This window comes from Arvicola amphibius, chromosome 13, assembly GCF_903992535.2.
Source record: "Arvicola amphibius chromosome 13, mArvAmp1.2, whole genome shotgun sequence".
NCBI lineage: Eukaryota > Metazoa > Chordata > Mammalia > Rodentia > Cricetidae > Arvicola > Arvicola amphibius.
In genome coordinates this window covers 50,671,702-50,687,428 of record NC_052059.1, presented here as the reverse complement: position 1 = coordinate 50,687,428, position 15,727 = coordinate 50,671,702, and the positions used below count along the sequence as shown (strand labels likewise).

Sequence of the window (15,727 nt, the reverse complement as noted above, 5' to 3'; positions counted from 1 at the left end):
CAAGTTAGGTAGCAAGTTCAAGACCAGCCTGAGCCGAGACCCTGTGTCTCTTAGAAAATGAGACATTTAACTGGGGGCTTACTTACAGTTTCTGAGGGTAGTCCATTCTCATCATAGTGGGGAGCATGGTGGCGTGCAGATAGATTTGGTGCAAAGAAGTAGCTGAGAATTCTACATCCTGATGGGGGAAATGGGAGAAAGAGGGAGGGAGGGAGGGGGGAGGGAGGGACGGGGAGAGAGAGAGAGAGAGAGAGAGAGAGAGAGAGAGAGAGAGAGAGAGAGAGAGAGAGAGAGAGGGAGGAGGAGGACGAGGAGGACGAGGAGGAGGAGACTGGGCCTGGCATGGGCTTCTGGCATGGGCTTCTAAAACCTCAAAGCCCGCCCACAGTGACACACTTCCTGCAACAGGACACCCCTCCTAATCCTTCTGATCCTTTCCAATAGTGCCACTCCCGGGTGACTAAGCATTTAAATATGTGAGCTTGGATGCTAAAATCCTTGGCTGCTCAATTCTTTATATGAAATGGCATGTTTGCAGACAACTAACTTACATCCTCCTGTATTGTATACGTTAGATTTTTCTCTAGATTTGTAATGCCCAATACAATATAAATGGTGGCTACACTATTTAGAGATTGTCGCCTTCAGTACAGACACAATGCATTGTTAAATATTTTCAATTCATGGTTAGCTTGGTCTCCCTATGTGAAACCCTCAAACACGAGGATGTGCAGGGATCTGGTCTCTGCCAGGAGTAGTCGCCCTAGGATACAGAGGGATGGGTGTGGTTAAGTAAGTTGGCTTGGCATGGGACTTAACATAGTAAGAATGAGAAGGGGCAGATATATGGACATAGAAACACACAGGGGTTTCTCCCACATCGCTGGTTAAAGCCACGATCAGGAAATGTGTCTATAAGCCAGTGAAGGTCAATGATTGGCTGCCAGAAAGCTATATTTAAATTGCTAATAAGGAAAGAATTCTACCCAAAATTTGTTTCTTGAGTATTTTTTGACTTTTTTCCCCCACCATTTTCTCTCTTACTGCTGTCTTCCATGTTGAGAAGTTGGGTGTTTTGTTTTTCATAGTGATAAATTTTTATTCCCATCTCATTTCCTATTTTTTTGCATTTTCTGATTATAATGAGAATTAATATTGTGATGATCAAAGTGTCAACAGAATCTGAAGTCAGCTAAGAGGCAAGCCTCTAGACATCCTGTGAGCGTCACCTAGGTGAGACCAGCCTCTGAGCCTGTCTGTGGAGGCTATTTGGTTATGTTAATTAACGTCAGGAGACCCATCTTAATTATGGACAGGGCTGTTCCCAGAGCGTGCGCACGCGCGTGCACCTGTGTGTGTGTGTGTGTGTGTGTGTGTGTGTGTGTCCTGGCCTATACAGCGGGAGAAGACAGCCAATCAGCAGTTGGCATTTCCTCCATGTTTCCTGGATGTGGATGCAATGTGACCAGCTGCTCTGGCCTCTGAGGCCCTGACCTCCTGCCATGATCGACTGTGGACTGTTCCCTTGAACTGTGAGACAAACTTTCTCCCCAGGTTTGCTTTTGTCGGGGCACTTTATCACAGCAACAGGAAACCAAGAAACACAGGATCCTGGTGTAGTGCTATATTACTTGTGTTTTGATAAATAAATCTTGCCTGAAAACCAGAGGCAAAGCTAAAGCCACTAGAGGTCAGGCAATGGTGACACACACCTTTAATCCCAGGTTTGGGAGACAGAGGTAGATGGATGTCTGTGAGTTCAAGGCTACCCTGGGCTACACAAGATCAATGCAGAAACAAATTCAGGTGGTGGTGGTTCACAGTCCTAGAGAGTCACACACCTTTAATCCCAGCACTACAGGGAATATAAAATGGGAAGAGAGAGGGGCATATCTATTTAGTTTGCGGTCACCCAGCCTTGGTAGAGGTAAGACTTCTCTAGTGGCTTGGCTGCTTTGCTTTTCTGGTTTTCAGACTGAACCCCATATCTGTCTCTGGGTTTTTATTACTCATGCTACATCCTGGAACCATAAAAAAAATAAGTAACTTCAATGAATGTTCCAACAGTTTAGAAAAAACTAACCTCAATAACATAGACGCTCCTATGTTCCTAGGTTGCTCTGTGCTTCACCCTTCCTTCATCGATGCCCCAAATCTTTATACATCATGCAAATTAAATGTTACACATTTCCTTTTTCTTGTAAACATGTGAAGTTACAATCCAAACTGCAATCATTCTGATTTCTCTATTTACCTTCTCATTTACTCTTATCAAAGATAAACATTTGCTCACCCACATTCAAGCTATTTTCTAGCACACTTTTATTTCACTCTAAAGGTCTCCTGTGAGCATTCTTCAAAGCTCACATCTAGTGGTAATCAGCTCCTTAATGTAGGTTAATAATCTTGGCTTCTCATTCACATATCTCAAAAACTAATTTACAATTGAAAATCACAGTGGCAATGAATTTTATATTTGCCTTTGAAATAGCATATAAAGGATACATGTTCCTTTTCTCTGTATGGGTTCAAATCATTATTCCCTGGCAGGCCTTGACACCTGCTGGATGACTCCTTTTGGTGTTTTTGTAGGGCATGTCCACTGGTAACACGTTTCCTCAGTCTTCCTTTATCTAGGAATATCTGGATTTCTCCCTCATTTTCATCAGATTCTTAATATCATGTCATTGATCTGTGGGCTCTGGCTTTTGGTGAGAAGCTAGTGATAATTTCTCACTGAATACCAGTAGTAAGTTTTTTTGTTTACTGCTTTCTGCATGTGTGTGTGCGTGTGTGTGTGTGTGTGTGTGTGTGTGTGTATGTGGGGACTTCACAGTTTTAGTATAAAGGTCTTAGCACAGGTTTGGAGGTCATCCTATTGGAGGCTGCTCGGTTTTTTGAATCTGCATTATTTATGTCTTTCATCAAATATGTGGAGTGCTCAGCCCTTCCTTCCAATTCTGTTGCTCCTTGCTGGGACTCCTATTATCCATATTCTGTATTCTGGATGGATCCCCATAGGTTCATTCACTTTCTCTTTCTTTCTGTTCCACACACTGGATCATTTGTTCTTCAGGTCTGCTGATCCTTTTTTCTGTTAGGTCAAACATTGTTCAACATTTCTATTAAGTCTTTCATTTCAGGTTCATTTCTCAGCTCTGAGATTTCCATTTTCTATAATTTCCATATTTTAATTTTCATTTTGTTGAAACATTATTTTATTTAGTACCTTGTCAATGTTTTCCTTTAACCCTCGGAACACATTTAAGAACGCTGTTTGTTTTATAAGTCTAATGTCTGTACTTCCTGCTGTATAGTATAGTTATTTTTAATATATTTTGCTCTTTTGAATAAACTCTAATTTATTTCTTCGTATGTATTTTTTGCTGAACATGGGATATTTGGTTATAATGGAAACCAGATTCTCAGTCTTCTTGGTGTTTATTGTTACTGAAGGCTGTGAAAGGTTTATTTACTTTAAAATAATAACCATTCTTACTGCCAGTGGCTATGGTAGTCCATGTTACTTCTTCCAAACTACCTTTTCAATAACTATATTTATTTTTTTAATATTTATTTAGTTTTATTTTATATGCACTGGTGTTTTGCCTGTATGTATGTCTGTGTGAGGGTGTCAGGCCCCATGGAACTGGAGTTATAGACAGCAGCAAGCTGCCATGTGAGTGCTGGGAATTGAACCCGGGTCCTCTGGAAGCAGTCAGTGCTCTTAAACTGCTGAGCCATCCCTCCAGCTCAAAGACTGTGTGTTTTATCTTTTCTGTAAATAATATTTTGAAAAGGATTTCCTTGAATACCAGGAGCCTTAAACATAACCTTAAACAATATACAAAGACACTTCTTCCCCTGTACGTCAATTTTATACTGGCATTCTGCAACACTTAGTCAGGTGCACACCAAGCTTAGAGAGACTGCCCCTGTGTGAAAGCTTCAGAAGTCTTGGGACTTTTTTAAGCACACGTTTTCCCATTTGGCATGCACATGACCCTCTGGACAACCCCAGACACACAGATTGCTCTGAATATCTTACTTTGTCAAAGATTTGCCCCAGCTTTCACTTGACTACGTCTCTACAGTCTACAGGGGAATTGTTCTTTCTTATGGCAGTTCTGTTTCAGCCTGTGCTGGTCAGTAGAGTCAGAGACGAGAACCTGGGATCATTTTTTCAGATAGTTCTTTGATTAAAGTGAGACACCAGCAAAAAGTTGTGGATGGAAAAGTCTGTTACAGTCTGGTGGGATGGATCAGTTGGCTAACTGGGCACTGTGCAATCCCGAGGACCAGAGTTCAGATCTCCAGCCCCCGCATGATGAGCCAAGCATAGCGACACACGCCCATATTCACACACACAGTGTGGATGTGGCAGAGATGGGAGGACCCCTGGGGCTCGCTGGTCAGAAGATGTTGTCAAATGGGTTAGTCAGGTTCTATGAGAGGCTGTCCCAAAAACAGGGAGGGTGGAGAGTGATGAAGAAGGCACCAGGTGGAACTCGGCGTCCTCCCTATGTGCCCCCCAACACCACATCCAAATGCAGACATACACACAATACCCTGTGTTCACAAACTTAGTTTTATCATGATGCCACCTAAAGCAATTATGGTTATGATTTTCTCATCTCATCATGTCTTCTACATTGAATAGCTGGCATTTTACTTCCCTCTCTTGACTTTAATTACGTATTAATATACATACTCAGTAATTAGCATTTACAGCATACAATCTAAATGGGAAATGCCTGCTAATAGGGAAACCATATCTGAGACTTACTTGTATATTAGCAAAATAACAGTAGTAACAGTGCATGTGTGTGCGCGCGCGCGCACACACATTGATAGATACTGCAGGCATGTTCTCAGTTCACTCCTGAAGGACAGCATGGAAGAGATCGTTGTACTGTTTTGCAGATCTTAATTTTTAAACAATGTATGGAGAAATGGCTCTACATGGTACCCAGCTCCATTACCAGCACCTACTTGGCAGCTCACAACTGTTGGCACCTCAAGCCTCAGGGGCTCTCATGCTCTCTTCCGGCTTCCTTGGGGACTGCATGTATGTAGTGCACAGACACAGATGAAGGCAAAATACCCATACCACCACTACTACTGCTAACAACAATAATAACAGAAATATAGCAATTTCAACTGAAACACAAACAAAAGCCCTCACAAATATTTCAGACATTGTAAAATCAGACTCCATATAGCAGCATTTGAATATACTCAAATTTTATTACTATTGTCTAGAAATTTACACCAGCATCTATGTAACAGTCCTCTGAGGCAGAGGAGAACCTGACACAAAAATATCATATACCGACCAGGACCACACTCAACAGACTGCTTCTCGATGTGCTATACCAGTGACAAGCCAACTCGGGGACTGGCTCCAGCTACATGACATAAATCAACTCACTGCTAGGTGAACACTACAGGCAGTAGTAAAGTGTTGTGCAGACTAACAAACACTCTGAGTTTCCCCTAAGAGTCTATGTGCGTTGCACACTCACGTGCGCAGACAAACTTACAATAAGAAACTGTTCCACACAGCAGCCTCAAGTTTCAGGAAAGCGTACATTGTAAACATGATTGCCATACAGTGCAAGTTTATTGTGTAAGACATGAATGACAGTGCACCTCAGTACAGAGTCACATTCAGTACACAGAGTACAGTCCTAACACTAAGCTACGGAAGAAATACACAGTCTTTTTCTAAATTAAGCTAAGTGTGCAAGTACAATTATTTCTAGTGTAAACCTAGCAAACCTCTAAGGACTAAGCAACAGGGTTCTAGATACATGTGTGGGAATACCCCACCTTTCCCAAGATGTGCAATTTGAAAGTGGAGCCAATATCTCTGCCCAACCAATGCAGGCAGTGCTGCACGATGCCATCTTATTACAGTCAATCCAGGGACTTGCAGGAGGCTAGAGAAAGGCTCTGAACATTGGCTCCATGAGGACAGTGAGGTGCCTACTGGGAGCTTCCTGACTACTCGCCACAAGCACAATTTGTGCCTCTGCAGGACTGTTCAGACAAGTTCAGAAGTCTACAGCTGAGTTCTACAATCTCAAGTTTCCTCTGGGATGTTGGGTCAAAGGAAGAAACTCTTGTGGGCAGTAGGTTATGAGATAGAGTGAAAGCAGAACCAAATTTATTAGAAGAAATAAAAGTTTGGAAACTTACAGTAGAAAGGCAATTTTGCTCATCGTACCATCTGCCAATAAGTACAAAAGGAGAAATCAGTCTCTTCGTGTTCCCTGTTAAAATGGTGAAGAACACAGAAACACTCTCTGGTAGTGGCTTCCAAATCCCAGCTCTGAAGGAGCGCTTTCTTCGTGTTGACATTGCAAGGAAGCCATCTTGAGACACAATGAGGACCTATGCTATCATCTGTACCAGATGTGTCCAATGACATCATCTGTCCATAAAGGCCAAGGCTTCCAGGAACAGGTGGGGTGGGGATTAGTTCCTGCCATTTCCTGCTCAGGAGGAGCTTTTCTAAGGCTAAATGTCCACACCCTCATGCTGCTGTCACTAGCAGGAGTGGACAGGCCCTAAAGCCTCAGCTTCAGATGGACGTCTGATAAGCAAGCCTATCAGTGACAAGAGCTCCACCCCCAAACCAGACACCTCCCAGGGCCAGGGTCTCTAGAGCTGAGACAGGGACAAAGGTTCTACTCCAGTTTTCACATTGGGAGATTAGATTCTGGTCAAATCTTTCCTGTGATAGACTTAACACAAACCCAAATCCTGACCAAACCAAAGGTTAAAATCTCACTAAACCTCATTTTTCAAAATGAAATGCAGCAGCGAGACCCAACTCTATGTCAGGCCTCAACATCAAAGTTTCCAGACCCTGGCTATGGAGTTTTCAATAACGCTCTGCTACCATCTTCTCAGACTTGGTGAAAAGATTACTCTAAATTTTTGCCTTTTGACAGTCTAATTTTTCCTTAAATTATGTAATCTAAGTCTATTAGATTTCATTATTTTTGCTTTTCTCTTCACAATATATAATAAAAATTACTGACATCACTGTAAAGTCTTGCCGACAATGTTGTTTCAGATTTCTTAGATGATCAAGTAACTCTGGTTTTTTGATTTTCAAAAAATTAACTGATTTAAACCAAAGCATCCTTGCATTGCTGACAAAGGAGGGTAATGACCTCTGACCCTTTCAGTCTGTGGCCTACACTGTGAAATCCCCGCACAGATGTAAGCCGAGACCATGGGTACACGGGAGCCTTAGGTATCACTTGATTATTACTGGACCCTACGCAGCCGCACTTGCTTGTGAGTTGTGCCTCCGTCCTCTTCACTGGAGGTTTTAGGGCCATGATCATTCAAGCAACTCAGCAAAACACAGAACCAGTTTCCCGAGTATAGCTGCTGTATTTATTCATTGCACACAAGGGAAGGGTGTGGACGGTGTGACTCCTCAAAATCCTCAACTCACGGTGATAACACATCTGTGTTTGAGCGAGTTCTCGAGTTTAGGGAAACTGTAGCATTTGCATTATTAAATAATTCTTGGAAAGTGGACTGATACCAAGATTTGCTTTCAAGGTTGGTATTTGGATAATCTCTATTTATAAATCCATACTAAAATGCAAGCTTGTCAAAAACAGTGATGAGTGCTATTTCATGGGAAAGGGAAACAGGCAAAGGTACTGAATACCATTGTTATGACTCTGGTTGCACATCAAGTGTTCATCAGGGAGACAGGCACGCGGGGGTGAGTGGGGGGCAGCAGATCTCTCCTTAGCTAAGCATAATATCCCCAAGTTTCTGTGCACAGACGCCTGGTCCACAGCAGTGGGAATCACTTAAAGAAATCACAGAGGAAAAACCCTCCAGATGCTTTCCTTCATGGGTCCATCAGCTGAGAAGTAGAGGACTCCTTCACAGGTAGCTGAGCCAAAAATAGGAGAAAACATGTAGGGTGGTAGCAGAGTGACAGACGGGGCTGGTGACTGAACAGCCCCAAGAAATCAGGCAATTTCTTCAAAACTAAGGACAGTTGGCATAAAACAGGCCTAGAGCAAGGAGCCTTGCTTGTGCTCTGTGCATCAGTGAGACAAAGAGCAGGTAAAGAACAGAGCTGAACTCAGAGGTGGCAGTGGACAAAGCCACCAGCAGATCCGGGACTGCTGATTGGTTCCTGACCTGCCACAGGTGGAAGGAAGGAGAAAGGGAGAGGAGGCAGGACAACTGGAGACGGAAAGCAGGGGCCACACATGCTGCTAGAGTCTCTTAGACAGTCTCACCCAATAGGGCAGGCTAACCAGGAACCCACAATACAGCTCAGCTGGCTTCAAACTTAAAAAGTCCTCCTGCCTCAGCCTTCCAAGTGCTGGGATTAGAGAGGTGCTGCCTCCAGTCACACCCTGAGCTGAAGGCAGCTGTATCGCGGCGCCGCTGCTTCTGATACAGCATGGCTTCAGACAGCTGTGCCACTTTCCCAGCTTCCCAGCCCAGTGCAATCCTATTTGCCTAACAGAAAGAACAAGTCAGCAGACAGATTTACAAGTGGCTCAGGCTGACTTGAAAGTCTAGCTGTGCCACAGGTCCAACTCAGAATACTTAAAAGTAAATAAGTCACACAGATACCGACCAGCGCAGTAAGAACTCAGACCTCTGACTTACAGATTCTGTACCTGTTGTATAGTTCTAAAAAGTGAGTTCTAGTCAAGCTACAGTCTCATTCACACCCATCACTCAAAGCACATTTTGTATGTTTGGTCAGAAACCTGAAAAGCCAATGCAACAGTAGGAGATGGCTACCAGTGAGGGATTCCTACTTCAATTCTCTATGGCAAGACTTTTGGTGTCTACTTGTAAATTTACCCTTTCTTAATGAAATTATCAGAGGACCACACCTGTTGCCCTTATAGAAAGATTTATCGCAAATAACTATTCTGAATTTTTCCTTCTTGACAAAATAGGCTTCGTTAGTCCAAAACTGTTTTTAAAGGAGAGTGGTCATTTTATACCTGGGGGGTGGGGGGGAGTAGGGGCAGGATGACACGTTAAACACAAAATTCTGGCTTCTCAACCATTTCTGTTTTAAGAAACACTTCTATATTTGAATGCATATAAGCCTGGCCCACATTTTAGATGGACTCTAGACTGAACCACTGTTTAGAACGTGGTGATAGAGGACAGCATAGGGCATAGGTATCATACAGTTAGTGATGTGACAGCATCTCCTGCTCCCATGGCAAAGGGCCTACCAGGCCATATTGGTGTGTGTTAGAAGACCTCCATCTTGCAGTGTTGAGAAAGCCGTAACATTACAGGATCCCACATCTACAGCCAAGTTCAAGGCTACTGTGTACGGTGAACTGAAGAGCAAACGGAGGGAGAGACGGACTCAGGCCTAGATAGGTCCTCAGGACAGATGGGGAGTTCCTTCAAGGACTTTCTCGTAGACCATCATCTGTTTCCAATTCAGCCAACTGCCTCCTCAGGATGTTGACCTTGGCTTGTAACTCCTTGTTATATTCAATGATGTTAACCATTTCTTCATATGCTTCATCCAGATACTTGGAGGATCTGCTCCAACGTAGGAAAATTCCTGTGGAATCCGGGAATGAAAACAGATGGAGTAGGATGTTCAGAGGAGCAATAGTTATCACTGGTAACTCTATGCACTACTGTTCATTTTTTACAACACATGTATTGTGTAGATTTTGGTTTTGCAGCACTAGAGACTGAACCCAGGACCTTGCACGTGCCAGGCAAATATGCTACTATGGAGCTATAGCCCTTCCTGATTTTGAGAAAAAGTTCTTGCTAAATGGCCCAAGCTAGCCTGAAGCTCATGGTCCTCCACAATCCTGTCTCAGCCTCCAAGCAGATAGGATTCCTGGCATGCACCACCACACCTGGCTCACTCTGTGCTTCATGATGCTCTAACGTACAAAGATTCTTCAGTTACTGAAAGAATCCACACAGAGCTAAGGACTGCTGTTGCCATGGCCATGCTCACTGCTTATCAAAAACACTGTTGTCACACGCTCATGAAAATAAGCTGGTAAGTTACAGCGCCATGATCTCCTGTTTCCCAATCCCAGGTTCCTGTTTGGCCTGCAGGAGTGGAGCCGTCCTCACTGGGAGAGTGGTAACATAACGTGGGGCGCAGGCTGCAAGGGAGGCCTCAGCTTCAACTAGCCACGACTCACCACTCCGCCACTGTTACTCAATCTTTCAACGCCACAGGCAATTGCTCCTCTCCTCAGACAACAGTCCCTGGCTTGTTATGGACTGAAAGGGCCGACATCATCTCAGGTGATTGGTTCCAGAATCACCCCTTGGTATCATACTTAGATTCTGAATCCTTTACATCAAATGATAGTATTTGCTTCTAACCTCTGCATACAAGCATGTCTGTTCCTAATTCAGTGTGAACACTGTAAATACTCATGACACTGTGCTGTTTAGGGAATAAGAACAAGAAACCAACCTGCCACAAGGCAAACTTTTTGAAATTTCCAGAGAGAACAGCTGGTTCTGTCTGCACATATGGAATCCACAGACATGGAGCCAGCTTAGGAGAAAGCTGACTCATGTGTCAATTCACAACTACTCGGTCTACTATTCTTCAATTAAAAGCCACTATTAATGTCTCCTATGATATAAACAAACAGCAATTGAGTTTGCTCCACCACTTCATCTCTAAACTCCCACTGCGTGTTGGTAAAATCATATTTCAGGCCACCCAACTCCAGACTGGGCATTTGGCCTCATATTTCAGTGATTAAGTATGGCAGTGTCTTTTAAGTAAGTTGCCTCAGAGACAGCAAAAATTTGTATTACATTTTATTTAGATGATATGTGCATGTGTATGTTCATATGTGTATTGTGTATGCATGGGTGCATGTGCGTGTGTGTGTGTAAATCAGAGGACAAGCTGTCAGAGCCGGTAGAGTCTCTGTTTCCACCACAGGATTCCTGGGAACAGAACTCAGGTTGTCACTGAGCTACTTCACCATCCCCAGAATTTTAAAAAGGAAGCAGAGTGGCAATCCCTCACTAAGAAATTACTGATTCTGGGACCTGTGGTTGTCTACAACAATCCAGAGAGTAAGCAGAGAGGTTCTTCTCAGGGTAGTCAAACTCCATCACAGATTCAAATCACAGGACCCCTGCTCAGGGAACCTAGACATTGCTGGAAGCATTTAGTTTCCTGAATTCTACAAAGGGAGGCACCTAGCCCGAGGAGGAGGATGCACTCAGGCAGACATGCCAAGAGGAACAAGATGCAAACCAGACAGAGAAAGCATCATACAATGGGCAAATCATTTTCCATACATGAACTACCGAGGGCACAACACATTAGAAGGAGTTAACAATGGGCATTCACAGTAACCTAGCTGAATGTACCAACCAATGGCCTTTCTCTATCTATGCTGCTTAGTGCAAACATACATGAAGATGCACTTACTGTTTACAAAATGCTTACAAATTTGAATGGTACTTCTACTGTCTCAGTGGAATGAACACCTAATATACTTTACATGAGTTCTGATCATTATTTTTTTTAAACAAGCTTTGGTATTTAAGGAGATTAGCTTCAGTGGTCTGAGAAATTGCACACATAAGAACCTGTTTTAGAAAACACTCAGAAATGCATTAGGAATTGCTATTCCACAGGAACAGCAGGACCTGCAGTTCTCACTGGTGGCATTTTGTGTCTACTTACAGAGCCTACTGGAATGACTGTGTGTCATCATTTAACACTCGTTTAACTGTGTTAACAGCTTAAAAAAAAAACAGACAGAAACCTTCCCTGAGGAACTTACAATTCATTCATGCCCCAGCTACCTACTAACTCCTAGGAAAGCATCCCTGCTAATCTCCCTGTTACTCAGCTGCCATGGAAGAGAGGCCACACTCACACTGAGGAAACAGTAACTCCCCCCCCCCCCCACACACACACAAGCTGGTGGGTCACCAGCTAGCCATCTTCAAATACCAACTACTGGGGTATGTGACATTAGACAAGCTTGGGGCACAGCCTGGAGTGGATGAATCTCTGCACAGGGTGGGGGAGTTACCTTCCCACAGATGGAGACTCTGTGGAGCTACAGAAGGCCAGATGACTAGGTTGTTGGCTTCAAAGAGTGGATTGGTGAATTTACTAAGCTCGCTGGGCCGATTGACCCATGACCACAAAGACATTGTTTTCTGCTGTAGCTTCAACTTACATCTGTTCAAGAAAGAAAATCACCATTAAAGTCATTAATGGCTAACAACCACCCTGCAGTGCTCCTCTTAGGAGGACTATTCCCTGTGTGACAGAAACAAGACTCTTGGTAAAGAAACAACATGCTTTAGAATGAAAGTATTTGTCAGGGGCGTCTGCTGTAAAACTCCCACACCCTTCTGTAACCCGGCAGTAGCTGGGCTGTGAACAGCACCATCACTCAGGACCTGGGGACAGTGTCCAGGTAAAATACGAACCAGAAGAACTGCATTGGTTAGATGATAACATGTCCTCCAAATATATGCAACTGTGATGTTAACATGAAAATGGCTGGCTAATCTGCTCAACGCTTTTAAGCACTGCATCAGCTACTTTTAATCGAGCAGCAGAAAGCTGCGGGGACCCTCTCGCCTCGTACACACTTGGCTCATAGGACATCTGTACTTCATGTAATTGAATTTGTACTTAACTGCAGATTCACCTTCTATACACAGACATTCACATCCACCCAAATCCCAGGCTCTGTGAGGAAGAGACGTGGTGTGAGCTCACCCACCTTTCACTTTCATTATTGCCCAGGAATGTTCCGAACTGTGAGGCATAAGCATGCTCAAAGAGCATGATGAGAAAATGCTCGTTAAACTCAAAGGAGCAAGGGAACTGCCGGAGGATCTGCCACACGCAGTCCAAGAAGAGAAGAAACACAGGCGCCTCCCACTTCTGCTTGCTGTTGCAATAAGCTGACTGTGCACAGCGCTGCTGGAACGGGTGACCGGCCTAGTGGAGAAGATGGAAATGTGAGGGCCTGGCCCTGATCACACCTAGGAAAACGAGCTCATTTCTATGTGCTGGAGTACCACAAAACCAAGGTATCTCCTGTCTAGATGAGATTTTGGTTTCAAATGACTAGCTTCTGCAACTAAGGAAAAAAATTACAATTTCCAAACCCTTAGTGAAGCTGTGTAGTGAATTTATGAACATGGGCACTGCAAATGCCCTTCAGACATTAAATGCAAGGTAGAGCTTAATGACAAACTGATAAAATCCATGGACTGGACTCCAAACCACAACCCAAGCCTGTTTGTTTACACTCATTATGTAGCGTTATGCTGAAATTATATGGAGAAATACATGAACAGGGTAAGAGTCTCTAACCACAAAGACAGGACATGAAGGGAATGGATCAACTATGTGTGAAAGGAAATTTAGGTCTCAAACACCTCATGAAAGTATGATTATTTCTCTGGATCTTAGAGGAAGTGTGTAGGCTAGAGCAGGACGGACAAAAGGCAGAATATGCTCAAGTCTTGTCCTGTGGTCACAGCCTCCTCCCCCTGCTCTCCCACCCCCGAGTTTATCTGTATCCAGACCCAGCTTCTGGGAGACGGTCTATGCTTTATATTCTTTCTATTTCCCTTGTTGGTAACAAAGCACATGCTGAGGATCCCTTGTCTAAAACACTAGGGGCAGAGGTGCACTGGGCTCCAGGAGTTTTCATGAATGTGCACATGAGCTATTTTGGGGTTGGAACCTAAGTCTCACAGCACACGCTCATCCACACAGCCCAAGGGTGATTTGTGCAGTCTCATTCTGCACCTGCATTTGGGGCAGTTGCGATTTTTACACTAGGGATGCTCAACCTGCACAGCTATGGCAGTGAAGGAAGTGTTAAGTGAGCCATATAAGCAAAGAGAGGTGCTGGGGTGGGGCTGCAGCTCAGGGGTGGATCACCTGCTTATACGCACACAGGCCAAGTCCAACCAACAACATGGAGGACTGAGAAACTCAAAGATAATAATGATTCTAAACCCTTATTTGTTGGAAGGTGGATTAACTGACCCACAGAAAATTAAACATACAATTTAAAATTTTTAAATACTCAAAATTTCATTCATAATGTTAGCACCACAAACTGAGACCTTTATCTCAATGACTGCATTCCTCTTATCCAGCAGCTTTCTCACCTGCAGCCACTCTCTCTCTATCAGGGCCTCAAAGCCACGGATGGTCCTGCTTCTCGGTTCCAGGATGATCTGGGCCAGGGAAGTCACCTGCAGCGTGGAATCAGTCCCTTCTGTCCCATGAATCAATACCGACGCTCCCTCCCTGAGAGGAAAACCCAGAGCACAAAGGGGAAACTCCTTAACAACGAACATTCCATGAATAAAGTGATTCAGTCTCATGCCCTGCATGGTCAGTAGGATGTGGAGTCTAAATGAGACACTGGACAGATGGAGTCTCTAAACAGGAGACCACAGTGACTCCCAAACTTCACTTCTCAGTCAACACACCCCAGCCCTCCAGCTAGCGTTCCAACCCTGGACAAACACAAAAGTCCTGTCACAGCCGGCACTTGCCTTTCCTGCTTTAGTGGCTGAGAAAAACCTTTCCCATCAAACCTATAAACACATTAAAATGACCTTTCCAACCCTGAACTCAGCTTTCTCCTGTCAGCCTTTGCCAACTGCGATGGATCCAAGAAACAAGTCCTAAACCATACTCTGAGATACAAAGACATGGGAAAAAAAGCAAAAACATACAACTGTCAGCCCATAAGCTTGGCAATGACACCGCTAGGCAGCTGTTACTGGGTGCTTGGGACCCCTTTATCCTAAAGAAATACCCAAATGAGCCACAGACTCTGCCTTCTTCCACCTTTGTTTTGGTTTGATTTTTCGAGGCAGGGTTTCTCTGTAGCTGTGGAGCCTGTCCTGAAACTTGCTCTGTAGATCAGGCTGGCCTTGAACTCACAGAAACCCACCTTGTCTCTGCCTCAGGAGAGTGTAACAGGAAGGCTACTTGTTTGTTCCCAGCCGCTTAGCCCCAAAATAACAACACAGAAACTATATTAATTAAAACACTGCTTGACCCATTAGCTCCAACTTCTTATCGGCTAACTCTTACATATTAATTTAACCCATTCCTATTAATTTGTATATTGCCACATGGTAGTGGCTTACCAGCAAAGATTCAGCATTTCTGACTGGGGCGGCTCCATGGCTGCTCTCTGTCTCCGCCTTTCTTTCTCCCAGCATTCAGTTCCATCTCCCCGACTACCTAAGTTCTGCCCCATCAATAGGCCAAGGCAGTTTCTTCATTCATTAACCAAGAAAAGCAACACACAGACAGATGGACATCCTACACCACCTGAGTGCTGAGATTAAAGGTGCCCCTCCCCCCAGTTCTTCCATCCTTTTTATTGAGACCACAGTAAAGAAAATTTGGGAAGGACATTTCATGTTTCTGTCTAATGCCAATTATTTTCCTATGTACATACATATTATACAGCAATAATGAAAGACAATGTCCCACTATTTTTACTTTCATTGTAATCATTAACTGTATCTTATGCCATGTTTATAACTACTTAGTAATGCCTATATAATATTCCATTAAGTGATTAAATTATAATCTATTTAGTTCTATACATTTTATGATACCATGTCTGCAGGATTATGTTGAGCTCTTACTGTGCAAACAACAGCCTCTACCAATGGTTGG

General features: G+C 43.7%; 1 protein-coding gene across 1 annotated transcript in view; it reads right to left on the bottom strand.

Moving 5' to 3' along the window:
- Positions 1 to 5,219: 5,219 nt before the first annotated feature.
- The window catches only part of Mtmr9 (myotubularin related protein 9), a 29,537-nt gene continuing 19,029 nt past the window's right edge, over positions 5,220 to 15,727 (bottom strand). The window contains exons 7-10 of the mRNA XM_038310334.1: positions 14,191 to 14,332; positions 12,783 to 13,003; positions 12,078 to 12,229; positions 5,220 to 9,595 (exon numbers count right to left, since the gene is read on the bottom strand). Coding sequence (XP_038166262.1) covers positions 9,432 to 9,595; positions 12,078 to 12,229; positions 12,783 to 13,003; positions 14,191 to 14,332 — 679 coding nt within the window. The 3' untranslated portion in view covers positions 5,220 to 9,431. The remainder of the gene's footprint in view (positions 9,596 to 12,077; positions 12,230 to 12,782; positions 13,004 to 14,190; positions 14,333 to 15,727) is intronic.